Below are 26,902 nucleotides of genomic sequence, written 5' to 3'. Positions count from 1 at the left end.
AAGTCAACACATCACACAAGACTTGAGTGTTCCCTGCTACACAAGCATTGACGGATTAGCTATGTGTGCATTTTGGTTTTTCCATTAGTTTTTTGTGGCTTGGGGGTTTTCTTCTTTTTATACTTTATTATTGTTCTAACTGGGCTGCACGGCGGTTAGCGTGCAGGCCACACAGCTAGGAGACCCGGGTTCGATTCCACCCTCAGGCATCTCTGTGTGGAGTTTGCATGTTCTCTCCGTGCAAGTGTGGGTTTTCTCCGGGTACTCCGGTTTCCTCCCACATTCCAAAAACATGCTAGGTTAATTGGCGACTCCAAATTGTCCATAGGTATGAATGTGAGTGTGAATGGTTGTTTGTCTATATGTGCCCTGTGATTGGCTGGCGACCAGTCCAGGGTGAACCCCGCCTCACGCCTGAAGACAGCTGGGATAGGCTCCAGCACGCGACCCTCATGAGGATAAGCGGTAGAAAATGAATGAATGAATATATTGTACGCCTAACTATACAAATATAACTATGTAAACAATAACTATGTAAAATGTTAAAATATCACTTCCCCACACAGCATTGATATATATTATCTATTTGTAAGATGGCGACGGTGTGACTCTGAGACAAATTGTTTCCATTTTCATTTCCGTTCTGTTTTGAAGTATGGGCATTAATCATGCAGCATCCCTAAATGGACTGTTGGACCTTGAGAGTTTCACCATATCAAAAACTCAGACAGAATTTAGTAGAACACAATCCTAGTTCGGATCAGCTAATTTTGCATGATTATAAATGGATAGCTCCACTCTTCAAATACGTAAAATATTTTTTAAATGTGGTATAAGAAGCCATCTTGTTTAATGGTTTCTTCCACACCTCTAAAAAAAAAAAAAAAAAAAAAAATCACTGAAGTATTTTTTACTGAGTCTTGCTCCGTAGAAAACAAACAAAAGGGTGACAACATAATTAAACAGCGCACTTGGAGCACCGTTGACGGGCCCACACAATAACAGGTTCTTCTGCTCATTGCCACCAACCTGACAGACTACATTCTACTGTTCAGACAAACCTGTGATTTCACCAAAAGAGATCTTCCTTCAAAGAGAGACAAGGAAAACTTTGCATCCTAGCAAAAACATTTTTCTCTAACATTTGACAAAAAGTGGGTGCAAGCCACGGCGGAACTCCTGTCATCATGATATCATAATGGAGGATACTCAATAGAGCTACGATGACCTGTTATTGTGATGCTTTTTGTGCCCTTGACCCTTGACCTTCTTAACAGCTTGGGAAAAAAAACATACAAACGGCTATTTTGGAGTCCTATAATTATCAACATAATGCACATTATATGCAAACTGCATACAGAACAAAAAGCTATTGAGGGAGTCCAAGCAGGCAAAGAAAGATGACATAGGAATAAAATGCTATATTATAAATGTTTTGGAAATTCTGAATGTGGAACACAATATAATAATTAAACAGCCAGTATAAAAAACAATAATTTAGCGAACACAAAACCACAGCTTTTACTTAAGTTGTTGAGTATAAAGGATTTTTTTTAAAAAAAGGAAACAAAATAGTACTTTCATTAAGGTTGAGAGTTCCCCTTTGATTAGCAAACATTATATACAACAAATAGAGACAATTATTTTTAAAAAAACAGCCGAAATGAAGGTAAGACAACAAAAACTAAGCCAATGACACCACCAGCCATGAGAAAAATACATTATCGCGATGGCGGTCATGGCACGAACGGCGCAACCAAACAAGTCACTTTTAGCGGAACACAACATAGCGGCGTAAAATACGATGAGTGGCAATTGTGAAAGGTGTGTGAATCTTACCGCAGAGTTGTTTGATTCATTAGCCACACCAACACCTGTTGGGATTTTATTGTTTGACGGCGAATTGCGGTGTTTACACTGATACACATAACATTTTCTCTGTTTGTTTACATTTACTTTTCCTTCTCTTTTGTTGTCCTGACACTTTTTTAAGCCGCTTCGATCTGCCCGCATCTTCAAACACGTGCTTCCTTCTTCGTCCATTGACGTAGGCATGTCGGTGACGTAAGCGATTCTTCGAAACTCCCGAAAAATCCCCCACTATTTTTTGTAACTGAGGTATTCTAATTATCCGAATAATCGTTGTTTGACAGGTAGTGTATTTATACATAAGTTCGGTATAGGTGTTAGCATATTTGTTGACGTTAGCTGTCCTATGCCAGGGGTGTCCAACATGTGGAGGATGTGCGAGTCTGTGTATATTGTAGAAATAAAATAAAAACCCAGCAAAATTGAGAAAATAGAGCAAAAAGACACAATGTAATTTGATTTTTCAGTATGCGGCCATGGGTGGAAACAGTTTTGACACCCCTAGCTTATGTAGTATAAATTGTAGCGGATTTGTTGATATTAAAATACGTCTGCTTTCTATGTTGCTTTAAATCTGATAATAATCCATATTGCAGGTGTCCTATTATTAGCAATACAGTATAGGTGCATTAGTGCTGATTAGCAATACAGTACATAGGTTATAGGTTGGCCCATGTAGTTAAGGTAGTAGCAGTTGGTTGTTATTAATATCAGCCTGTTCTGTGACTTTTTAAGTGTTATTCCGTAGTGAAATATTGAAATAGTGTTTTAAATCTGCCATAGAATTGAAACATGTCAAAGTGTCTTACCTTAGTAAAATGCTGAGGTCCAAACAAGACTTTTAAGTCGAGTATATTTGCTGCTAACGGTTGTTGATGAGCTGGTGGAGAAACGCTGCATAAACAGAAAAAAAGCACACATGTCGGTCCGACACTCGGCTGTCAAAAGAGCCATCTTTTAGTTGCGTATTTTTGCGTTTTAATGCGGTTTATCCAACACTTTAAGAGACACCCCAGCTCTCCGGAATAGTCCAACACAATGTCTACCAACGTGAGACACTTTCTGTCCCTCCCAACGCGGCCGCGGAGAAAAATGTCAAAAATGACAATGATCCCAAAACTTCACGGAGAGCAGCGAGCATGGAGACGAGAAAAAGAAAGCTCTCCAGTTGACGACCAGAAAAGGAACATTAGATAACTTACCTTTTTGGAAATTCCTAGTCTTGGCGCTTACAGTGCGCTCAGCAACTTGCTCAATTTTGGCTTCTTTTGTCGCAAATTCCGGCGTCTTGTTTGGCCTAATATTTAGTCAGCGGTTTGACAGTATACGTGGAATGTTAAGTATGACTTTGGTATGAAATCAACGCACTACACTGGAAGACGAGGGGGAGGGAGGAAAAGACGTCCGCCGAGGAGGCCATTGGTGAGCGTCAATCAACAGGCGGTGGGCGGAGACTTGGGTACAGACCACGCCCCCTGACTATTGACACCGAGTCAGGAGAGGCGATACTAAAAATGTCGGTGTCAATTCGATACCACGTAAATATAGGAGCACAATCTCCGATACTTTTTAGTTGAAATTTTTACTGGAATGATTGTGGGATTTTTGCTTTTAATTTGTTGCTCATGAAAATACAAAGACAAAGATTTTAGGCAATAAAATGTATGATCAATGATCTTGGTTCAGTATCATAATAAATATCTGAACCTCAGGACTAAGTAATAACACTGTATAAAAATATACTTGTGTGTATGTACATGTGTGTCTTTATGAAATGGAAAAACGTTTGGAATATATTTTTCAAGTTTTTTTATTTGTTAATTAATTCTTACCGGAATTTATAAATATCAAAATGATTATGAAATTAACAAATACAGTCTTGACTATTTTATTCTGTTATAAATCAGATTTATACATACCGTATATTGATATTAATCTAACAATATATGAATACAATAATACTGTATAAGACAATGTAACAATCTCAACAAAATAATCATATTACACAATTTATATGATGCTTATTCTCACAAGGTCACAAGGGTATGCTGGAGCCTATCCCAGCTAACTTTGGGCAAGAGGATGGTACATCCTGGACTGGTCGCCAGCCAATCACAGGGCACATATAGACAAACAACCATTCACACTCACATTCATAACTATGGACAATTTGGAGAATTTGGATGTTGCCATTTGTCATAATGTAAATATTTACTTCTCCACTTATGACTTTTATTCCATGCCAAATAGAATGACTTGTGCTGTAGACCAAAGTGAAAGTAGAAGCCAAAGGTCAAGCATAAGCATAATTACGGCTCACAATAACTGTAAAAATGCTGATTACTTTGAAGAAGACATTGAAATACAAAGTGCATAAATGTTCTGAAGTGGAACTTGAACTAGGATTTCTCACACTGCTTCTGCAAAAGGTGACAAGCAAAGACACTGGACATGTTTCCCCGGCCCAGCAACAGCACCTTCTTTTGGTCAACATCATGATTGCAAGGACTTGTTAAATAATGTCTATGATAAGTAAGGTGTCCAAATAAATTTGATTCCTGTGTGGGCTGGAAGTCACAGTAGAGTAAAAGCTCACCTTTGCGCGTCTGTCAACTTGCCAATTTGAAAGCTTCATTTCAAGTTTGGACAACTGCCTTAGCAGGTTGAGGCAGAATCCTCACCTCACACGTACACTTGAAGCTGTCACCTCAAACTGGTTTTTCATTTTGGAGCCAGAGCTTGGGGCGACTCAAACCTGTCTGATTAGTTGCAAGCTGACAGCTAAAGGCAGAAGATTGATACTGTATAAAAGTTCCAAAGAAATTTTAAGACGTCAACAAAACCTGTAGGCCATGAACTAAATAAAGGCTGGAGCGGTTTAGAAGTTGGCCTGCCTCCAAGCATGTCAACTCCGCTGTGATTGGTCACACTCCCAAGTATTTCTGGACTTTTGTGGGTCCATGTCAACAAAAACAGTCCCTTGTGAAATGGGAATCACCGAATCCAACCACTTCTGCCTCATAGAAAGATTTCACGGGAGCCATAGCTGACAACCATGTACAGTATAAAACAAAGCCCAGCTCCCTGTGACATCACAAACAGCTAGTGTTTGAAAAAGCTCTCTGAAACAGAGCATTTTGAGCCATCCCAAAATTTTTTAAAGGCTCACTTCTAAATGCGCAAAACTCATTATCTGAAAGTTTGGCATCGTTTAACATGAAAATTCAACATTCTAACTATATTAATACGTCAGAGATTGGAAAAGCACAGTAGTTATTAGTATTTAGAAACAGCCTCATTGCAAATAGTGTGTATGATATGTGGGCCAGCACACTTGATTGTGAAGGCCCTGGGCAGAATACATTGATACAGAAAGACATCTGAAATCTGTCTGAAAATCAGTGTAGCCAAGAAATGTGTGATTCAATAAAGACAATAGACCGTTGGGAATAAGTTAATAAAATGTCATGGTACCAATTATAGAATTTAAGTTGTAAATGTAAATCAGATGCAGATCAGATTATCATATTTAGGCCAGTAGAGAAGGCCTTGCTGGTCCGACTGCACACCACTGGATGAAACACATGCATGCATTAATTTGACATGTTTTAATAAACAACATTGTTGCAACAGGCCCAAAAATTTAACAAAAATTATTGTTAAAAAATGAAAATGAACTGTATGCTGTTTAGCCTGGAACAAATGAAACATTACCTTCATTTGAATGCAATGAAATATATCACAACACCATTCTAATGATGATAATGGACTTTTCCATGACATGAGTGGGGTATAACAGTAAATGTTTCCGCTAATTAGTGAGAAATACAACCATGAGTTTCCAGCGCTGCAGCAGATCACACGACAATGTGAAGCCATCTTTGTTTGACACACTCCTGGCAAAGAACAACACACCTAAGAGAGCAGCACCTCCGTAACAACAGCAGGTATTGTCACATTCACTGAGCTGTCATTTATCAGCTGCAAATCCAAAAGGGCTGGGTCGGTGTGACAGGTGTGTGTGTGGGGTGTGTCTTGTGTGCAGTCCTCAGCGGCAGTGTATTTACCTCCTAGGTTACTCGCAGGCAAGTTTGCCATCAAAGCTAGAAAGTGCGATGGCGAAGGCCTGCACAGCGCACATTGGGTACTTGAAGTCCAGTGTGAAAATGTCATCGGCAATTCGGCCAAACTGCATCACAATGTAGTCCACTGAAAAGGAAAAATAGATGAAATGTAAATTAGTACATCGATACACTGTAGGTATTGGTGCATGTACAGATTAGGGATGCTCCAATCGATTTCCGGCAACTTTTACCACAAAAGCCGATCACCTGCGACGAGCACTATTGCAACTCTTTCATGCAGTGTAGTGTTTTGACCTAATTAAAGTCTTTGGAAGTGTTGTCCTCCCATTTCCTTCAAAACAAAACACATGCCACGAAAATACCTGGCAATGGTAGCACATTAAAAGCATTTCAAGAACAAGTAAAATATGCTTTTGTCGAAATTAAGATGTTTTTATGGTTTATGTTTTCATATCATATATCAGGCAGCAGTTGTGCAGCCAAGAATTGTGTGTCCCATGAAAAAAATCCGGTATAGGTTCGTAGTTTGGTACATTTACGTATTGCTGTTAATGGTGAGTACTGTCTATGTCTAGGTGGATGTTTACAGCAAGGTGCGTTTAGAGACTCACAGTCTTTGCTATGGACTATCTGGAAGTTCTTAATAGAGGCCTGGGTGACCCTGCCGTTGAAGTTGAGCACATGTGACGACGTTTCTTCGTTCCACACAGGCGTCTTATTGTGAAGCTCAATCAGATTTTCCATCCTTCTGTTCTCGTGTCTTATTAACAAGCCGTCATAATCCTGGAAACATTTGATCAATTACACAGCAAGAAAACACCAGCTAAGGCTACATAAGAGTGGCGTTAGTCCCTGAAACGTACATTCCTTGGCCGGAGGGGAACTCGTTCGTTGTTCTTGTCCATACCGGGAATGACGACTGTCATTCTTCTGGGCCCTTTCATTCCCAACACATTTGTTTGCTGATACGAGACAGTGATTATTATTATTTCATTCTGTGGTTGAGTAGGATATGTAATGACTTACATAGGTGATGCCTGCTAACTCCTGCCGAGCATTGGACATGTCTGGAAGGGCTCTTTCGGGGTTTAGAGCATTGTCAAACACAGTGAACTTGGTGCCCATTAAATTTGACCTGCATAACACACAAAGATAATTATTGAATCAACATCAGCGGCATTAATTTTGTGTTTCAGTGAATGAATGAATGAATGAATGAATACAACACTACCTTAGCTTTCCTACAAAATTCTCTCCACCTCTTGATAAGTCTGTGGCATCAATGGAAATGAGATAATTTGAGGTTGCGCTTTTCTTTCTTTTCCTGCCCGCCAACAGAAACGTCTGGGAAGAAATTAAAGACAAGTACCGTAAATCCTCTAATTACATACACCACCATTATATTGATTAAAACTGATTGATTAATCGAGTAAGATTAAAAGATAACAATAGTTCTCATTGAGAGAAAAGCTCTCTCGCAAGAAGAGGGCAGCCAGAAGCCAATCAGAGCATGAACTATGGCATCACTACTGTGAATAACACAGTAATATGGAAGTGGCAGAATTACAACCGCACATTAAGTGCTTTAAGCACACTATAAACCTTGTAATCCAGGCCACCTCAGTGCCCCCAGTGTAACTAGCTTGTGACGTGTGGCTGTTTTTTTCCATCAGAGTTGAACAGCTGCCGTGTTGATAGCCAAACGGTACTACTTTACTTTTGATCAAAGTTACTTAAGATTTGTCAGATCAAAAGATGTAATAGCGACATCTATTTCACTACTTTCTGGTAAGACACTCAAAGCATTATGGAAACTGTAGTGGTTTTAGCGTAAACAGAAAATTAATTTACTGTAATCTATTGTCAAATCATGTGTCTTCACATAACTACACATTAACATAAATGATTAGTAGTAGCAGCGACAACTGCCATAGTTATTTTAAATTCTATAATTTTTTGTTTTTGTTTCAATTTTTGGAAAAAAAAAACAAACAAATGTAAATCATTTAGTCTACCCAGAGTACTAACTCTTCATGTGCTTGAAAATGTTGGATGTGCTTTATGTGGGAACTGGTGCTGTGCTACACTTGCCGTACTATTGTTTACAATAGTACAATCATTCATTTCACTCGTTCTCCATCCTTCCTTTCTCAGGTTTAGGTAAATAAACGCAGACACAATAATTAGAGAATGAATAGCACCCAACATTCTGATTCACTTAATTTGAAAAAAAATTCTGTTCCATTATGAGCTTTTTATGTTTTTTTTTAGAAACACAATTCACTACTGGTTCACTAAGGCTCCAACAGTGTAGAGTCTCTGACCTTCTTCTCATTGTCTAGATGAAGGTAATAAAGAGGATAAAGGCTTTTATCCATCCCCCGCTGGTCCCGAGTCACTCTGCATTTGACGGTCACGCCTTGAGGTGCCGGCTCCATCACGAAAACCTCCAAGTTGTCAAACTCAATCTCCGGGGATGGCGATCTCGCCTGCTCACAAAGGAGGTATTATTGTTGTGTACAGACCTCTTGAGGAAGTATCCTTTTGTGTGTAGATGATACCTTCTTCTTCTTTGCTTTACCCTTTTTCTTTTTGGATTTCTCTTCTTTTTCTGATTCAGAACCTTCGCTCTCTTCTGCCTTTCCTGAGGTAAACAGCACTTGTGTCAGTGATTTCAGAAGTGGTAGCAATGTTTTGGTAATAGTAATAATAAATGTACCTTTTTTTTTGGTCTTCTTCTCCTTGTCTTTGTCACCTGACGTTTGGAACAGAGACGACGTGGAGCTGGCGGCTGATTTTTTCTTTGATTTGGTGGACTTTGTCTCTTCTTCACTGTCCTCGCTGTCAGACTTGGCGGCTGCTTTATTGGGACACAATTACGAACACTACTTAGGCTAATGTATTGACAAGCTTAAGCTTATGCCAGTCTAATTATTGCATCATCAAGTTGAGTCAAGCTGTATTTTAATCACCTTTCTTTTTGCTTTTTGATTCCTTATCACCATTTATCTGGAACATTGAGGCTGGTTCTTTCTTCTTGTCTTTTTCTTTGGTCTTGGACTTCTTCTCTTTTCCATCATCTTTGTCCTCTGAGAAAAGTTATTTAGAAAAAAAAACATTTCAAAAAAGCCATGTTTTAACTGTAATCAGCTGATAAAGACTTGAAGCCAAACAGCATTCAGAGTTTCTTCCGCTGTTGTCTTTTTTTTGGACTCTTAGCACTTAAGAACGCGAGAGAGCTTTTCAGCAAGACATCTGTCAAACAGGTTAATGTCAGGTCAGCTAGAACGATTTAGAGAGCAAGAAAGAGCTGATGAAGCACTTTGTGCAGGTCTAATATGACTTGCAGATATTTGCTGGGGCGAGCAGATGTTCACCATGATGACACGTTTCACTTTTTCAACTTATGAATAAACGCTCCGGCAGTGTTTTTACATTATTAGAGCTTGAAGGCTTTAACAGAGTAATTCAGATAAGTGTATTTGTACCGTCAGGAACAACATTACCAAGCAGCTTTAGCGAATAACAACAATTGGAGTTAGCATGTGTTGTCAAAGGCAATGCAGATAGTCAAATGCTACAGTGGAAATTATACAGTGGAACATGTTTATATCAATGCCCCCTCGACTGGCTGACTGATAAGTCATCAATATAAGTCGTATGTCGTATGCTTGCACGTAGGCCTGTCACGATAATAAATAAATCAATGAATTGCACAATAAATAAAAACAAATTTGTTAATTTTGCCGACCTTAAATTCAGTCATATATTTTTTATTTTATTATGTTATATTATTATATTATGTATTATTTATTATTATGTTTTTTAAATTTATTTTATTTAATGATTTTTCACCCTCTTAACAAACAGAGTTGTTGTGGTAATTTAGTTTTCTGTCTTGGCAACAAAGACAATAAAGCTTTCATACAAAGTCTTTCTCCTGGTGCTGAACATCCATCCATCCATCCGTGCCGCGGGTATGCTGGAGCCTACCCCAGCTGTCTTCAGGCGAGAGGCGGAGTACACCCTGGACTGGTGGCCAGCCAATCACAGGGCACATATAGACAAACAACCATTCACACTCACATTCATACCTATGGACAATTTGGAGTCGCCAATTAACCTAGCATGTTTTTGGAATGTGGGAGGACACCCATGGATGCATGGGGAGAAAATGCAAACTCCACAGTGATGCTTAAGAGGAGATTCGAACACAAGTCTTTCAAACTCCTGACTTTGTGGCCTACATACTAATGCTACTTTTACTTTTAAAGTGTAAATTAATTTGAAATAAGAGGTCAACCATTGTCCTTACTTGGACTTTATTTGACCTTAGACGTTCCACTGTATAAGTATGAAGGCTGCCTTAACAGTTGTTTTCATGTTTAACTGTAAATGTTCCATAGATTACACAGATTGCCATCAGCAATGTGCCATGAAAACATTTTTCCACAGTTAATTTCCTAAAGGCCATGTAATTGCAGAATTGGTGGTGTTTTTTTCCCTTCAATCAGCAGTATGTGATAACATCATGTAATCCTCTTAACAAAGTATTCTCTTCACTGGCTTACCTTTAGACTTAGATTTCTTCTCTTTGGCAGAACTAGCGGGCGGTGAGGTGTCCTTGGTTGTCTTTCTCTTGGTTTTCGTTTTAGGAGTGTCCTCATCCTCGTCGTCGTCATCATCTGTGACGGATCCTGCAGATTGAAAGCAGACAAATTTAGAAACATTGATTACAATTGTTGAAGCAAGGACTACTTCACCTTTCTTCTTTTTGGGAGCACTTTTTACTTTCTTTTTTGTCTCCTTTTCCTTCTCTTTTTCAGGTTCTTCTTTACTTTTCTCTGGTTTCTTTTTCTTCACCTTTTTGCCATCTGAAACATAAAAGTGAAACCACACTTATGCTCTTTTGTCAGTCCCTGATGGGAAAAAAATAGAAGAAATGTATTCAATTTCTACTTTGCAAGGCCAGGCTCTCCTCTGATCCCTCCTCGTTCTTTTTGCTTTTAATTTTTTTTATCTTGGCCTCGGTCCCGTTCTGCTTCGCCTCAGCTGTGCTGTTGGCCTCCTCTTTCTTCTTCTTTGGCTTCTTTTAAGGATTTGCTGAAATATATTTTGCAAAAATTCAGAAATTAGAAAGTAAAAATAACACAAAACTTAAAAAAAACAGAGAAAAGAGTAATAAAGGAAAAGTAGCATCTAAAAATTAAAATAACTCACCATTGAAAATCCAATCGAGGATGCAAGCGGTTAAAAAACAAATACAAGAGTTAAAAACTACATTGTCAACTACAATGAATGCTTCAATAAACACTCTCCTATATTCGCTGGGTGCATGATGAATAAAAGCAAATAAACGCCAGCATTAATGCAACAGCTTTATCTAGCTCTGCATGCGTTTTACAAGTGAATCTTGTGTATTACACTTCACATAGTGTTGTTTACTTTGAATTTATTGTACATACTCCATACAAGACGTTTAAAGAACATTAGGAAAAATATTTAAAAGTCAGTTATGGCTGAAATGTCCAAGAGGAGTTCTACACCCATCTCCCATCTGTGACAAAAGCAAATGTTATTAGTGTGAAGAGATGGTTGACACAGAAGGAGGTCAGTGTGCAGCTAGCTGAGACAGTCAGTGTAATCCTATTACTTTATATTCATCCTGCACGGTCCCACGGCAGACTTATATGTGTCCCAATAGCACAATCCACCAGTCACTGTTACGACTACGGGTCAGACGAGCTGTGATGACATGTTTTGGACAGTACTCACAACATACACTGTTTTTCTACCAGCAAAACTGTCATGATTAAACTAATCTATGTAAAGATGTCTGTTTACATGACTTGTTATTTCTCTATACTGTGTTTGATTACTTTTCTTGCAACTTTCTTTTCATAGTGGGCTGTGGAAGAACCCATTCCAAAGCCTCCATGTCCTGCATATCGGGTGTTTTGAGAGTGAAGCTGACTTTTGACTTGATATACTGAATGTAAACTATGTAGCAGTTTATTATAAGCAAGTCAGTAGAAATCCTCACAATTGGACACTTATTTGTGCAGACAATTTCCAAATGCAATTGCAATTTAAGCATCTTTGAGCACTCTGAAAAGCGCTATACAAATAATTATTATTATTAATTGCTGTAATAATCCAAACATACGCCACATTTCCTGGACTACAAGTCACAAGTCAATTTTATTTAGAACTTTACTTCACAAAATTCAAGACCAAGGACAAGCATTGAGTCTGGAAAGGCAATTTTCTCTAATTTATACATAATAGCACAGGCAACAGCAACAGGTTGAATATGTCTGGCATGTAGTATTAACGAAACACATTAACAGTTATTCAGCTACACAATAGCATAAAGCTTATACAGTACCTGGGATGCTGAATAAGATAAATCAACATAACGAGCTAGAGAGTCAAACAAGCAAGTTACCATGAAGCATGTTCACCGAGTTCCCGATCTCATTCCACATCACTATTGTTGCAAGAAGCCTACAGTGCTCTGTCACAGCACTTCTTGGTTCATGTCATGTATATATATTTATTCAATAGCTTCAATAGCAGAAAGTGACAAAAAAACAGCCTTAAACTGTTTCTTTGTAATTAAAAAGCCAAGTTTTATAACCATTAAAATCTATTAAAGCACAACACATTTTATCTTATATTAGACTGTGAATAATTTAATGTATTTAACAACTTCTCTCACTGGATTTTGCAGAATAACCTCATTACTGCACAGTATGTCTCGATAAATATTGGCACAATGATTGTTGTTCATGTCTTTGTTTTACGTATGTCTAATTAAGAAAAGCATTCTGCGTCACAGGTGGAAAATGTGCAGTACTCTGCAAGAAGGGATTGATTGTTCTACTATCGACATACTCAGACTTGACACAACTTGGGAGAACTAATCAATTGTTTTTCAATAGTCAAAGCCTGCCATCTCCTCCTACCTTTTCTGCAGACATTGTACGGCCTCTTGACTTTGACTTCTTTGCAAATACAAAAGAAAACAACAAAACAAGGCTCCCAAGATAATTAAAGCGTGAGAAAGCCCTGTATTCAGTGCGCCTCCATGAGCAGAAAGTTGTTAATAGGATTTATGTGTAAAGCCATCTGCTCTGTAGAAACACGTCAACGGGTAAGACCGAGCAGGCCCGGGGGAGGAGGAGGGAGACGACTGAAAGGAGGTTGTTTATTTACCAAATGGCTACTGGGCTAACTGTCTTTTTGCACATTTGTGATGCTTGTCTTCTTTCTCCATTACTACTTTATACAGTATGTTAAACATGACACATATGTGAGGCGCTATACTGCCTCTTGTGGCAGTGGAAGGAATTGCAAAATGGTTTCCTTTTAATGCAGTGGTTCTCAATGAATTCCCCTCAAGGAAGCAGTAATATTTTTATGCCTCCTAAATTTGAAATATGATTGAGAAACCGATAATATTTTTTAATTATCTATGAAAAATCATGAAAATGCGACAAAATGGAACCAAACTGCATGTTGATTACAATAAATTTGCACATGTTGGCAAGTCTGCAGTAATGTTGAAAGTACTTCCTGCCTCTCACGTCCCACTGTTTAAGAATAATAAGGCACGGCGGATAAGTGGTTAGCGTGCAGACCTCACAGCTAGGAGACCCAAATTCAATCCCACTCAGGAGTGGAGTTTGCATGTTCTCCCCGTGCATGCGTGGGTTTTCTCCGGGTTAATTGGCGACTCCAAATTGTCCATAGGTATGAATGTGAGTGTGAATGGTTGTTTGACTATATGTGCCCTGTGATTAGCTGGCGACCAGTCCAGGGTGCACCCCGCCTCTCGCCCGAAGACAGCTGGGATAGGCTCCAGCACACCCTGCAACCCTCGTGAGGATAAGCGGTAGAAAATGAATGAATGAATGTTTTAATAAGACATTTACCTGAGTGGGCAGCTCCAGTGATGAGCCACATTTTTCCTCATCCAGATCACTGTTGTGTGAATAATAAGAAACAGATTGTTACTTAATATTACCATTGTTAGTGTATGAACATTTGCAATATTTGACGACAATGTCAAAAATGTTTGAAAATAATCACAAAACTGAAGTGATGTAACCTTTGATTTTAGTTACATTACTATACAAAGTCATAGGCAGTCATTAGTCGGGCTGTTTAAAGGTCTCCTAATATGCAAATGTGACTTTTTAAGGATGTTCTAATAGTAATATGTAACCCAACAGGCCATTAACGACTTATCATCATCATCTCGCTCACTTGTTTGTTCCACTTTTGATAGCATTCACTCCTAAAGTAATGCCTTTGGCCCCTCTCTACCAAGATGAGCCTGGCACATTTATACACACAGTACAGCTTTGTTAAAAACCAAAACTTTGCTACACATCTTAAAATGCAGCCTAGAGCTCTGCCTGCTATCAGTCATCTGTGAGCTTGATCATTTTATTTTATTCAGTGAATAGGCAAATCTGGCATGACGTTGCTGTTAAAATGTGAGTGTAATGTTAGCACTTTAGCTATGCTAGTGTTGCTAACGTTTGTGTCCTCCTGTTCCAGACCAAGTGTAGAGTTACTATTTTTTTTTTTTATTTATGCCTTTATTTACCCCGGCAAACATTTACAAATGCAGCCTGAACAATTACTGTCGATGTAAAATGTCAATAAAGTGAATAATAGCACTGTATTCATACAATATGCTGCAGGCAACATGGCCGCTGTGAAAAATAGATCATTAAAACCACAAAGATAGTAAAGCTTTCCAATATTAGTTATTAGGTTAGATAACGATCATTGAACTACGTCCAATCACTCTAATTTAAAAAAGTCAACTGAAAGTAGGTTTGTAAGACACACAGGAAAAGCTAATTGGTTTAGCACTACTTGGCTAGCTTTGTTGGAAAGTGGCTGCGGCCAAGCAGGAATTATCATTTAAAAACAACAACACACTACTAGTGGGACTAAAGAAAAATATAAAAAATGTACATATGATTAAATGTCGAATGTTATATCAGACATTGTTATAAATGTTAATGTTTACATACCTGTCATGTGTCCAGGCCTCTCTTGTAGTGTGATAATAACCTGCCATGGCGGACATGTTAGGAGACTATGCATCCACGTGAACCAACAGAGACCAAAATTATCCCAATGGAGCCAAGATGGATGCTAGTATGAATACAACACACAGCACAGCTTCATAGTATGACTGCTAGTAAATACCTACAAGCGTGATTTACCCACAGAGGGGTCACATGACCTGACCTCTCAGTGGGTTTTTTTTTAACCCCCCGCCCCCCCAACTCCATCGAATGCACACACCTAAGATACCCTGACCCTTGGGATTAAACTAATCAGGTGCTCACCATCTGCAAGCATTAGCAGGCTTTATACCATATTTAGACAGCAGGTGGTGCCATTGAGATACTATACTGCTAATACACTCAAAGCTAGTGGTTTTCAAACGAGGGGAAACGCCCCCATATCATTAACCCTTTCAGGGGCAGTTTATTCAGTTTTGATATTACTGTTTCAAAAGATTGTAGCTTGAAAATGGTAATTCATAAATGCATACTGTAAATGAGAGAAATAATAATAATAATAAATAAATAAATAAATAAATAACAATAATACTGAACACTGCTGCTTTCTACTTTCTTCCTATCATCGTGAAGGAGAATTCACTATGGGAATGTGAGCTGAAAATAGACCATAGTGAGACAGGTTAGTATTACCCTACTGATGATTGGAAAATAGAACTCATCCACTTTCTATACCACTTATCCTCATTGTGCTGGAGCCTATCCCAGCTGACTTTGAGCCTCAGCACTTAGAAGTGTGACCAATCACAGCGGAGTGGGTATGCCTGGAGGCGGGCCTTGGGTGGAATAAATGAAAACAGACAATTTCCGCAGGAAATCCAAACAAATACAGTTGGAATAGGCACAGATTTAGGAAAATCTGGAAAGCTTTATGTACCGGTTATTGTGTGGAGCTGCTCTATGGGAGTCCACAACTCAATACAAAGAGCCAAAAGATGAGCACAATAGGTTCAATTTACGTGAAAGGTAGATAGGATGTAATTAACAAATCTTACCACTAGATGCTGCTGTTTCCCAACAGCCAACCTATAAAACAAGAAGGAAAACAATGTAGGAGGCACACATAGGTACTGCAATTTAATTTTCTTCTAAAGCAAAAACTTTTAACTGCTTTTAAGAGCAGTTTCTAGCCATATGTCATTTGAACAGATGGGGGCAAAAGAAAGAATATGGATGTTTAGTCTTTATGTTGGCAGCTGACTGCTGAAAAACAGTCTAACCAAATGTCTTTGCTGGCATTTCTACAAAAACTTGACAACAGCATGGCAGCTGGCAGGCGGCCCACGGAAGGCCAGTGACCTCGGGGGGCTGCAAGTGGCCCGTCAAGCCACTGCAAACTTAAAGGGACCGCTACCACAGTGAGTTCCCGATCACTTGTGTTTCACTATAATGAAAGCCATAAGCAGAGGTAAGACGGGAGAACACACACTTACTCACAGTCATCCAGAAACAAGTGAAAATGATTTTACATACAGTATATAAAAATGGAGTATGGAGACTGCGTATGATGATGTACTTGTGCAAGGGTTGCATGCTGTGACGGCGAAGAAGAAGAACGAAGAAGTGGGGTGACCTTGGTCCCACTGTAAGATCTAGTGAATCATCAACACAGAGAAGCTAAACATCACTCTGTCAAGACAAATATTACAACAGGAAGGATCTGTGTTTGCTGAATCTATACCCAAAGGGAGGCTTGTTTAGGGATCTCTGCCAAGGCAAAGATGCACAAGACAAGACTTGACAAGGCTTAGGAATGTCTTGGCTACTTATAGAAAGTTGCATCCAAGATAAAAATGTGTTGATTCAGCAAGCTGGCAGCCTCCTTCGTGTGCATTTTTAAGTTAAAAGACGCAAGACTCAAATTAGAAATATAATGCAATTACATTATATCAACATTATAAATAATATAAAAAAAAACATAAAGGACACCAACTCATATATATATATAAAAAACACAGAACAAAAATGCTATGCCAAAAGTCGCCAAACCACTAGGGTCTTTGTTAAAAATGTTCTGATATAGTTTCTTTTCCAGATGCCAGTAGCTGTATTTAAAGTATCATCAGCGGTCAGCATCCAACAGCTTTATCTATACCCGCATCTGCTTTTTAAACAAAAAACAATGCCTTTTTATTTGTACGTATCTTTGTGACAAGCTGGTTAGTAAAAATAGTGATTTAAAAACATCAATAATATAAATAAAATTATAACTGAGCAATAAATTCACCAATATTAAATCAAATGTGCAATAAATTGTCATGAGAATAACAACAAAACCAGAGAATGTGCAAAAATAATTCACAGGATTTTACAGTACTTTTAGTGCATACATTCCACACAATTCAAGCAGAAATTGACCCGCCCCTATTAAAAATATTAATAGTCCTATGCAGTGGTTGATGTCAAACTCATGTTACACGGTTTACATTAAAATCATAGCCATGTGATCAAAACGACAGACGTTTCGGAAATTACGATCATCAAAACAGCAGGAGCAGGATTTCTTAACAATAGGGGGCAGTGAAAGGCACCTAGAGTCTTCACTTGAAGACACAAAATTCCACTACTTGGGTGGCAGAACCAGATAAAAACTGTGAATCAGTATAGTGGAACCTTAGTTTATGTACACTATGGTTGGTGAATTTTTTGTATTTTTTCTTTTTAAAGGGGACCAATGATGCTATTCCACTTTTCTAATCTATAAATGTAGTTACAATGTTGTATTGTCATGTCAAATGATGCCAAAGTTTCAGATAATGACGTTTGCGCATTTGGAATGAGCCCTGAAAGAATTTTGGGATGGCTCAAAATGCTCGGTTTCAAAAGGCGTGGTAAAACTGTTCCTTTGTGACATCACAGAGGGGCCTTTTTAGTATCCTATATCCTATTAGCTTACTACTACATGAAAACAGAAACCGGAAGTTAGCTCTATCACCCGTCTATCGTGTCATCAGCGGTTGACTATGTAGTTCTTTGCTAACTAACACAATTATTATACTTTTTCAATTACAGTGGTCCCTCATTTATCACACTTAATTGGTCCCACACCTGAACATGATAAGTGAATTTCTGCAAAGTAAATTGAATATTTTCGTTGGCAGAGAATAGAAAACCTGTATACAGCTTTCCAAACACAATTTTTACCATTATTAGAGCCCTGTAGACATTAAATAACACCCCTATAGTCATCATCACTCTCCTATCATTCTTTGTTGACAACACATTGCTCAACTGTAATGCGCCAACTGGATTATTGCATGCACACAAGAGAATTCTGTAGCTCTAAACATAGCATGCTACTGAGCTAACTAGTGAGCTCCCACTTTGTTTATTCTAAACTTAAGAAAGGTTTTCAAACAGAGTGGGGAAGAAAGGCAAAGTAAGAAGCCAAAAAACTACCACTCTCAGTTGGAATGGCAGGATAACTTTTTTTTCACTGTCAAACGTGTCATGGCTGACTCCATGCAGTGTGAATTGTCATCTCCTGTCTTTCTGGGACCGTATAAACACCTCACAGACAAATCCTTCCTAATTTCCCACTCAAAGAGTTCCTGGCTTTCATTTTAAAACTTGTATAAATTTCTGTCTATGCCAAAGAAGATGGGTCTCATGTTTCTGTTTGTCTCAGCACAAAAACAATCTCTTCTTTAGTGCTCATTTGGTCTTCAGCGGACCATCAGGGTGGCTTGGCGAAGAGTCTGCTCTCAAACTAAACGTAACTCTCTGAGGTTCCAGCAAAAATGTGCCAATTCTAATCAGGCACCGACTGCTTCTCCGTGTTAGTGATTACTGATTCTTGACATCAGGCTGTTGCATCATGGCTATGAAGGCCATTACATGCATTACTTGGCCTTATTGGCCCATTAAACAACCAAAGAAACGTCAGTGAGTGAAAAGCTAATTAGTGTGAACTGGTTATCTGTGGCTGCACGGAGGACGAGTGGTTAGCGCGCAGACCTCACAGCTAGGAGACCCGAGTTTGATTCCACCTTCGGCCAGCTCAGTGCAGAGTTTGCATGTTCTCCCCGTGCATGCGTGGGTTTTCTCCGGGTACTCCGGTTTCCTCCCACATTCCAAAAACATGCTAGGTTAATTGGCGACTCCATATTGTCCATAGGTATGAATGTGAGTGTGAATGGTTGTTTGTCTATATGTGTCCTGTGATTGGCTGGCCACCAGTCCAGGGTGTACCCCGCTTCTTGCTCGAAGATAGCCGGGATAGGCTCCAGCACCCCCGCGACCCTCAAGAGGATAAGCGGTAGAATATGATTGAGTGACAGATGACTAGATTAGGGACCCCGTCTATTAGAAGACTCCAATTAAGGTTGGGGTGAAAGGAAGTCGAACAATTAAGGCACACCATGGCAGACCAGCCAACAGTACTTAGCTCTTTAGAATCTACACACGCAGGTTGACCATATAACGTGTCAACCACTTCCTGTCTATCTTGACTTTCTTACTGGTTTTCGTTTCCGGTGCAGTTCACCTCCAAATCAGAGGGCATGTTCCTCTCTGCTGTCCGGGATGGGAGAGTCCAGCTCCTGGTGGAGGGGTTCAAGTATGCCAGGGTCTGGTTCATAAGTCATCAGTGTTCCATCCCTCATCTAGTATGCTGTCAAGCTTCGTCTACAGCCATCAATATTAAATATTTTAATAAATAACATGTGATAAGGGATCACATGTATTGCTTTATTTCTTTCCAACCAAGTAAAATGATCATTCTAGAGTAGAACAACGCCCAATACCCCACAACAATAGTATAGTTGCATCACACAGATGAAAGGATTTGAAATAAAGACCAAGCAGCTGGAAAATCAGGCTAAAAAAAAAAAAAAAAGCGCCTGTAATGGCGGACAAAGTGTTCAGGAAGTAAAGCTGTAACTTGTACTTCCTTTGCTCTGATGCTCTGCGATAGACACAAGTCTCTCTTTAGGATCGGCTAAGCTGTAGCTGGCACACTTGGTCACCCCCCCAGACAGAGTCAAAGTCCCGAGAGTGGTCTCTTCCATGGGTCCCTAAAAGAGAATAATCAAGGGAGGAAGAGACAGCGAGAGAGAGAGAGAGAGAGAGAGAAAGAGAAAGAGAGAGAGCTCTGTCTCACACTGTTGTCACCCCTGTTTTTCCTAAATAAGCAGTGATCTGTTGAATGGGTGCCAATGGAGGCTGGCCCAAGCCATCGCAGCACAACTTTTACAAGCCGAGTGTTCGCCAGCAGGAAGGCAAAACACACAGAGCTAGACTTGTGAGAGAGTAAGGGGGGGGGGGGGATTTTTTCTCCTCTACTTTGATTCCTTTTTTTTTTTTTTAAATAAAGCTACAAATACTGAAGGGGGACATCTGTGCAGCTCTGGAAAGCACCAGGAGGATTTTCTGTTTAAAGAATGAAAGAGTCGTGACGTCACAGGAGAAGCTGTCTTGGATATTGCCTGAGGAAAGAGGAGTTACACATGGTGGACACACTTAGAATTAAAAAAAAAAGACTCCTTCATGGGATTACTTCTGTGATTTTTTTTTTTTACTTCAATATATACCACATAAAATCCGATTCTTGCTTTTATTTTCCCTCTTTGAGATACTTACTAGTCCTCCGAGAATCACTACAATCATCATTCTAGACCGCTTTTTTGGCTGTAAACAGTGATTTTTTTTTTTACTAGCCAAATTCAACCATACATACTCACTGGATCACCATTGTCCTCTGCTGACTCTGCAACAAAAAAACACACAGGCAGGTGCAGAACAACTAAAGACGGCTGGAGCAAATGCCGAAAATGGGATCTACGAGGCATGTACTACCTGGGAAGGATGCCAAGTGCTGACAAAAGGCTTTGCTTCCTAAAGCAGAGAGGAGCGTTTAAGTCATTTTGCAGTCAAGAATATTTGGCGACTTCATGATGATAAAGCCGTCAAACCTTTGTTGGCGTCTGTTCAAGGCTGCCTGTAAGTACTCTCTTTGGGTTCTTTAAGCTCATTGCTCCGTGCTGCTACCCTTCTGTCAAATAAATGTCTTTATGATGATACTTGAAGCTTCAGACCACTTTGACTACGTCGTTTAGTCCAAACTTAGTCACCGGGGAACAGCATCTATTAAGAGGAGGCAATAATGTTTGTGACTTTTCCCCCTCTTGCTTGGTTTGGGCTCTGCCTCTTTGGCAGGGTAGCAGAAGTGGGCAGGAAGAAGAGAAGGGCATGGCCCAGAAAGCACTCTCTCTCAAGCCCCAGCCTCCGTTCTATCGGGGTTGCTCGCTCTTACGCCGCTCTGCCTTTTCCTTCGTGTTGCAGGCAAAATGAGAACGAAAAAAAGCAATCTTCCGTTTTTGCTTACCCGCCTTTTTTGTTTTTTTTCGGTGGCAGTGGCCTATTTTTTTTTTTTTTTGTACTAGTGTGGCCTATGCAAAGACAAAACTCACCTCCAGGTATTTGATATTTTTTTAAATTCTGTTTCTGTTTGAAGATCAATATCGCTCTTCAAGTCTCTTTTTGTCGCATCTTTTATCGCCTTCCTCATGCTGGACTTGCTTGCCTCAATGGTAATGGCTACCATTCCTTTCATGACACACTGGGACTTTGTCCTGCGTAATGTTTTTTCGTGGTTGAAATGCATTGAGGAAAAAGTTTAATTATTTGTAGACCGTTTCTGGTTTATAATAAGCAGCATTCTGGAGCTTAAATAACAATATTTTCATACAAAGCCTACAGGTTCAAACCACAAATCCTTACATTACTGATATTATTTGATATTTTGGTTTCTTTGTAGCAGAAATGCAGCATAGTTGCAAACAAGGCATGTCTGCGGGGCATGTAGTCCACTAGAAATGTATCAAAAATGGCCTTGCTCTTTGTAGCTGAGGCATTACCAAATGTAGCTGTATTGTTCTGCTTTCAAAACCAGCATGAACCAGATCCGCAAAGAACCAGAAAGCCTTGTGTGATAGATGAAGGGCCTGTAATGTACTACGGAAATGTCTCACTTTCAGGTCCTTTAGTAGTACAGTGATCATTTAGTTTGTACTGCAGAACTTCCAAAACAAAGCATTCTATTACGCTGGATAACTTCCAAATTGTTCTAATTTCGAAACAAGTGGATAAATTTGTTCCAGGTTCAGGCTGCTGCCCTCATAAATGTATTAAATGTATAGATTAAGTAATGTTATAACATTATGAACTGTCATACAAGCTTAAAAACAACATCTAATCAAAGTACAATAAACTAAAACTCACCCTTAGAAGATACCACATAATGAAGAAAATTAATCGTCACCTCGTAAAGTATTATAAGTAGTGATGGAATCAATTACTGTAAATTCAGGGCTTTGAGCGCACCTGAATGTAAGCCACACCCACCAAATTAAATAGAAAAAAAATTCAACCTATATATTCTGCACTTTGCTATAAACCTTTTCGATAAACACTGTAAACCTTGCAATCTTACCTACACTTGTGATGAGTGAGATGTGAAACACTTCAGAAGCTACAGTAAATTTACACTTTCAAACTCAACTTACTTAAAAAGGACCTATTATGCAATTTTTTTTTACCCTTTGTATTGAGTTGTGGACTCCTATAGAGCAGCTACACACAATAACCCGCACAGAAAACATTTTAGATCTTCCAGAATCTACACCTATTCCAGCTGTATTTCCTTGGCTTTCCATATTTTCTTCCACCCACGGCGCTGTGATTGGTTACACTCAATGCTAACACAGTGGAGTAGGTACTGATAGCATTGTTTCACTCACCGACTGAACCACAAGCTGCAGCTGAAAAGCATGATGAAGGTAGTAGCAGACCAAACCATTTCATGTAGCTATGGGTGGTGATCAGGGTCAATGTGGCTAAGATAGTCTGACTACTGTATGTTTAAAAAGAAAAAGACATGACATGACATGAATTAATAGGCGGTGGCACGGCGGTAAAGTGGTTAGCGCGCAGACTTCACAGCTAGGAGACCAGGGTTCAATTCCACCCTCGACCATCTCTGTGTGGAGTTTGCATGTTCTCCCTGTGAATGCGTGGGTTTTCTCCGGGTACTCCGATTTCCTCCCACATTCCAAAAACTTGACAAAAAAAATTGTCCATAGGTATGAATGTGAGTGTGAATGGTTGTTTGCCTATATGTGTCCTGTGATTGGACCCAGGGTGTACCCTGCCTCTCACCCGAAGACAGCTGGGATAGGCTCCAGCGACCCTCGTGAGGAAAAAGCGGTAGAAAATGAATGAATGAATAGGTTGTGTTGTTATTATGTTATGTTATTCATCCTCAATATGAGCAGGCATTCATCCAACCAACACAAGGCACACACTGCATTCTTGTGCTGCATGCATATTCCTTGCACATTTATTCCGGAATGCACTGTAACTAATTCTCCAGCAAGTCTATACGGAGCAAAATTACATTGTTAATCAATTCACGGGAGCGCATTCATAACCACAAAACTGCCACAGAATGGCGTAAACAGAGGCCCGTCTATATCTGTCTTTGGTAAAGATACAAAAACAATAACATCAAATCAGGAAGGTCAGAAAGAGGAAATACTTGTTTATTCCTGCCATTGGTTCTCCTGGAATGAACTTCATTCCACATCCTTCTATTTGCTTCCATTGGTCACTGTGTGAGACTATCAGGATCAAAGTCTTCTTTTGGCCTTTTATCAGAAGACACCGCACACACACACACACACACACACACACTCGTCTCTTCCTGTTTGTTAGCGCATCTGATTTATGGCCTATAAACAGCGTTTGATCGGCCTCTTCAGACTCAAGCTGCTTCATAGCGACGACCACTTTAAACAGTTGGAGCAATGAGCAAGCAATTACCAAATGTATAAAAAAAAGAGGACTGTGTTAGCCATGTGAAATCCATCTTGAGATTAACATCTGTATGGTCCAGATGTTCCACTAATGTCTGCACATTTGTCTTAACCTCTGCAGGGATTGGAGACTTGCAGGTTTCCTGTAACAGGAGGTTTAGTGACTAAGAGTGTGTGCGTCTAAACTCATATTTTACTTCATCAAAAACTAAATAAAGTGTGTTTATTTGTGCGGCGTCCATCATAGTAATGTAGAATTACAAGGCCAACCCTAGAGACTGTTTATTGAGCACTATGTGCGAAGTTTTTTCAAAGAACTTCATCAAAAACAGGCTTCGCTACACATCTTGAAATGAAGCCGAGAGTTCTCTTAACTCTCAGTCAGCTACAAAAGTGTGAGCTTCTGCAGAGTAGGTTAACCTCGCTCAGGGGTCGGCAACCTATACTATGAAGCCGCAAAATCTCAGTTTAAATTAACATATTTCTTAATTCTACCACTTTTAACAGCAGAATACAACAAATAGAAGTTGAGTCTGCATGTGTTAACCAATGTCAACTTGTAGGGTTATGTAGTATCTTAGTTTGATATCACTACCTGACGCCTGAAAAAATGTGCAGTGATGCGTTCAAATCTAAAGCGAACTATGAGTCTCCATTTTTGGGGTAGTTAAGTAGTTCAGAGGAGAAAAAGCATAAACGTAAGCCAGAGAAGACAAAGGCATCCGTACGTGCAGAATTAAAAATTCTAATGTTTTTTTTTTTTGGGTGGGATATGTTGATGGTCTCAACCAAAGCAAGCACGCAAACACCCGATTCCCCTCCGTTTTTCACACTCATTCAATCAGCAGTCAGAACTCAGCCAGGATGCATTCACTGTCTCACATAAAGTCAGATTAAAAAAAAACAACACAACTCATTACACACATGTGCATTTTCCCCATTCAGGTGAGCCGCGTGTGGCACTGGACCCGCGGGTTGATGACCACAACAACTCATTACACACATGTGCATTTTCCCCATTCAGGTAAGCCGCATGTGGCTCCGGACTCGCGGGTTGCCGACCCCTGACCTAGCTTGATGCTTAAAATTCATTCATTCATTTTCTTATCCTCACGAGGGGTGCTGGAGCCTATCCCGGCAGTCTTTGGGTGAGAGGCGGGGTACACCCTGGACTGGTGGCCAGCCAATCGCAGGGCACATATAGACAAACAACCATTCACACTCACATTCATACCTATGGACAATTTGGAGTCGCCAATTAACCTAGCATGTTTTTGGAATGTGGGAGGAAACCCACGCATGCACGGGGAGAACATGTAAACTCCACACAGAGATGGCAGAGCGTGGAATTGAACTCGTGTCTCCGAGCTGTGAGGTCTGCGTGCTAACCACTCGACCACCGTGCAGCCGATGCTGAAAATGTGACGCTAATATTAGCACTGCATGAATTCAAAAGTGAAGAACACCTTTCTATTGAACTGTTTCGGAGTGTTCTAAAGCACGCAAATGTTTATCTGAGAACACTAACGATGTAGAATGAACATATGGTGGTGGCCGCCATCATCCAATGAACAGGTTTCAAACTCTTTGCATAAATTAGCATGTGAACCACAGTGGCTGAAAAGCGTCTGGGCCCGTTCATTATCATTCTGAATTCCACTTTGGCCTAATTAACGCTGACAGTGATTGAAATGTTTTGGCTGCCTTGCCGGGGCAAACATGTTTAGGGGGTGCAGAAATAAATGGCAAAGGGGCAGCCTTGATTGAGACGTTGAATTAATTAGAACATCAATTCTAAAGCTGGAAATGGACTAACTTTTTCAACAATAAACGTCACTAGGCCTGCAAAAAAAAAAAAAAAGCTTTTATATCCATCTGGAGTCAATCAAAGCTACTCTTCAAGAATCGGTGACTTATTCACGCCCCCCCTGAAGTAAGTAGCAGAGGGTTCTGGAGCTAAATCTAATCTAATAATAACACAATTACTATTACAACTCTTATTGCAAATGTTGATCCAAATTTGGAGGATAAAACCAAGAGTAGGGACGTGTCAAAACTCGGCAGCATCAATTATTCATGGAAAATCAACATTTTCATGGAAAACTACATCTATAAAAACATACAACACTTCAAAATTTGAACTGCTGTCATGGCTGACAACAGTGCAAGGTTTGCTTTTTCTTTGGCTTTTTTAAAAACGCTACAAAAGACTGCATTATTAGGGAGAAAGATCGTAGGAAGAGAACAAGAACACACACAGAACGCTATATACGTAGCAACTATTTTTTTTTCTTTAGTTCTACTGGTGCGGTGGCAGTGGTTGTTAACTTATTTTTACACTTGTATGAATTCTACAGAGGGTGTAGAGCAGGGGTGGGCAAACTACAGCCTGGGGGCCACATCCGGCCCGCTAAGTGTTTGAATATGGTCCGCCTGTTTTTTCCAAAATATTTCATTGAAACTTGCTTGAGCCAACCTTTTGATGGTTGAAGTAACTACTTGATGTGGTCTGTTGTTTACAAAATGCTCCTGAAAAAAGGGACACAAGCACATATTATTATTATTAATATTATTATTTATTATTAGTAGTAGTAATAATAAATAATAATGTAATAATTACTATTATTATATTGTAATATTAATGCTGTTAATAATAATAATAATAATATTTAGTAGTAGTAGTAGTAAATTAATCAATTATTAATATTATTAGTAATAATAATTAGTAATAATAATGATAATAATTTTAATTGATAACACACTTTACATCAAATAAATTATCTCAAAGTGCACATATAGCAGGCTGCATGACACGTTTACATGTAAAATGTTATATTATTGATTATTATTAATCATTATTATTATTAGTAATAATACATTATAATATAATAATTATTATTATATTGAAATATCAATGCTATTAATAATAATAATAATAATAATATTTATTATTATGAATTAATTAATATTAATATTAGTAGTAATAATAATAATGATAATAATTTTAATTTATAACACACTTTAC

At 39.1% G+C, this 26,902-nt stretch overlaps 2 protein-coding genes across 18 annotated transcripts in view; both read right to left on the bottom strand.

Moving 5' to 3' along the window:
- The window catches only part of tead3b (TEA domain family member 3 b), a 31,152-nt gene extending 27,823 nt beyond the window's left edge, over window positions 1-3,329 (bottom strand). For 3 of the 9 annotated variants that reach the window (XM_078798637.1, XM_078798636.1, XM_078798639.1), the window contains exons 1-2: window positions 3,072-3,328; window positions 2,679-2,763 (exon numbers count right to left, since the gene is read on the bottom strand). The gene's annotated coding sequence lies outside the window, so the exon portion shown is untranslated. Of the gene's footprint in view, window positions 1-2,678; window positions 2,764-3,071 lie in introns of all 9 variants that reach the window. The other 6 variants (XM_078798638.1, XM_078798640.1, XM_078798641.1 and 3 more) reach the window with 4 other exon arrangements.
- Window positions 3,330-3,734: 405 nt separating this feature from the next.
- The window catches only part of LOC131105971 (tubby-related protein 3-like), a 34,362-nt gene continuing 11,194 nt past the window's right edge, over window positions 3,735-26,902 (bottom strand). The window contains exons 1-14 of one of the 9 annotated variants that reach the window (XM_078798406.1): window positions 15,008-15,222; window positions 13,892-13,940; window positions 10,914-11,043; window positions 10,718-10,828; window positions 10,526-10,651; window positions 8,927-9,043; window positions 8,516-8,814; window positions 8,279-8,443; window positions 7,186-7,298; window positions 6,981-7,089; window positions 6,818-6,916; window positions 6,566-6,737; window positions 5,937-6,078; window positions 3,735-5,765 (exon numbers count right to left, since the gene is read on the bottom strand). In XM_078798406.1, the coding sequence (XP_078654532.1) occupies window positions 5,945-6,078; window positions 6,566-6,737; window positions 6,818-6,916; window positions 6,981-7,089; window positions 7,186-7,298; window positions 8,279-8,443; window positions 8,516-8,814; window positions 8,927-9,043; window positions 10,526-10,651; window positions 10,718-10,828; window positions 10,914-11,043; window positions 13,892-13,940; window positions 15,008-15,063 (1,680 nt within the window). In that variant the 5' untranslated portion in view covers window positions 15,064-15,222 and the 3' untranslated portion in view covers window positions 3,735-5,765; window positions 5,937-5,944. Of the gene's footprint in view, window positions 6,079-6,565; window positions 6,738-6,817; window positions 6,917-6,980; window positions 7,090-7,185; window positions 7,299-8,278; window positions 8,444-8,515; window positions 8,815-8,926; window positions 9,044-10,525; window positions 10,652-10,717; window positions 10,829-10,913; window positions 11,044-12,922; window positions 13,094-13,891; window positions 13,941-15,007; window positions 15,223-26,902 lie in introns of those variants that run through there. The other 8 variants (XM_078798409.1, XM_078798407.1, XM_078798408.1 and 5 more) reach the window with 8 other exon arrangements.

This window comes from Doryrhamphus excisus, linkage group LG18 (assembly GCF_037039965.1).
Source record: "Doryrhamphus excisus strain RoL-2023G ecotype Guam linkage group LG18, RoL_Dexc_Guam_v1.1, whole genome shotgun sequence".
NCBI lineage: Eukaryota > Metazoa > Chordata > Actinopteri > Syngnathiformes > Syngnathidae > Doryrhamphus > Doryrhamphus excisus.
This window is presented reverse-complemented; position numbering and strand designations above follow the sequence as displayed.